At 67.2% G+C, this 546-nt stretch overlaps 1 protein-coding gene across 1 annotated transcript in view; it reads left to right on the plus strand.

The window, feature by feature from the left end:
* Positions 1–6: 6 nt before the first annotated feature.
* LOC109117480 (armadillo repeat-containing protein 6-like) overlaps positions 7–546 on the plus strand; it is a 972-nt gene continuing 432 nt past the window's right edge. The window contains exons 1-2 of the mRNA XM_019204885.2: positions 7–67; positions 354–546. Of these exons, the coding sequence (XP_019060430.1) occupies positions 35–67; positions 354–546 (226 nt within the window). The 5' untranslated portion in view covers positions 7–34. The remainder of the gene's footprint in view (positions 68–353) is intronic.

Genomic DNA, 546 nt, shown 5'->3' on the forward strand with positions numbered 1-546 from the left:
GGAGGGCGGCGGCGCCCTGGCGGCCCTGCGGGCCATGAAGGCTCACCCGCAAGAGGCTGGTGTACAGGTGGGCGTCGCAGACCGCTGGGAAGGCAACCCCGTCCTGGTGGCGGTGTCACAGGCCTCTCCCTGCCCATCTCCGGAAACGCGCCCGGTCCCCCTGTGCTTTCTGTGTTTAAGCACCGTGTCTTTTGTGCCATCTTTTTATTTCTTTGGGGCTGGGGCTGGAACCCAGGGTCCTATGTGTGCTAGGCAAATGCTGAGCCCTGGAGCTGCCCCCGAGCCTCACAGCCTCCACTGTGCTGCCCTGCGAAGCCCCGCCTGCCGTAGGCTCACACCCACCTCTCCCGCAGAAACAGGCCTGCATGCTCATCCGCAACCTGGTGTCCCGCAGCCAGGCCTTCTCCAAGCCCATCCTGGACCTAGGGGCCGAGGCGCTCATCTCGCAGGCGCGGGCAGCCCACCAGGACTGTGAGGACGTGGCCAAGGCCGCCCTGCGGGACCTGGGCTGCCGCGTGGAGCTCCGGGAGCTGTGGACCGGCCAGA

This window comes from Fukomys damarensis, unplaced genomic scaffold, assembly GCF_012274545.1.
Source record: "Fukomys damarensis isolate Sample0158 unplaced genomic scaffold, DMR_v1.0_HiC HiC_scaffold_37, whole genome shotgun sequence".
NCBI classification, from domain to species: domain Eukaryota; kingdom Metazoa; phylum Chordata; class Mammalia; order Rodentia; family Bathyergidae; genus Fukomys; species Fukomys damarensis.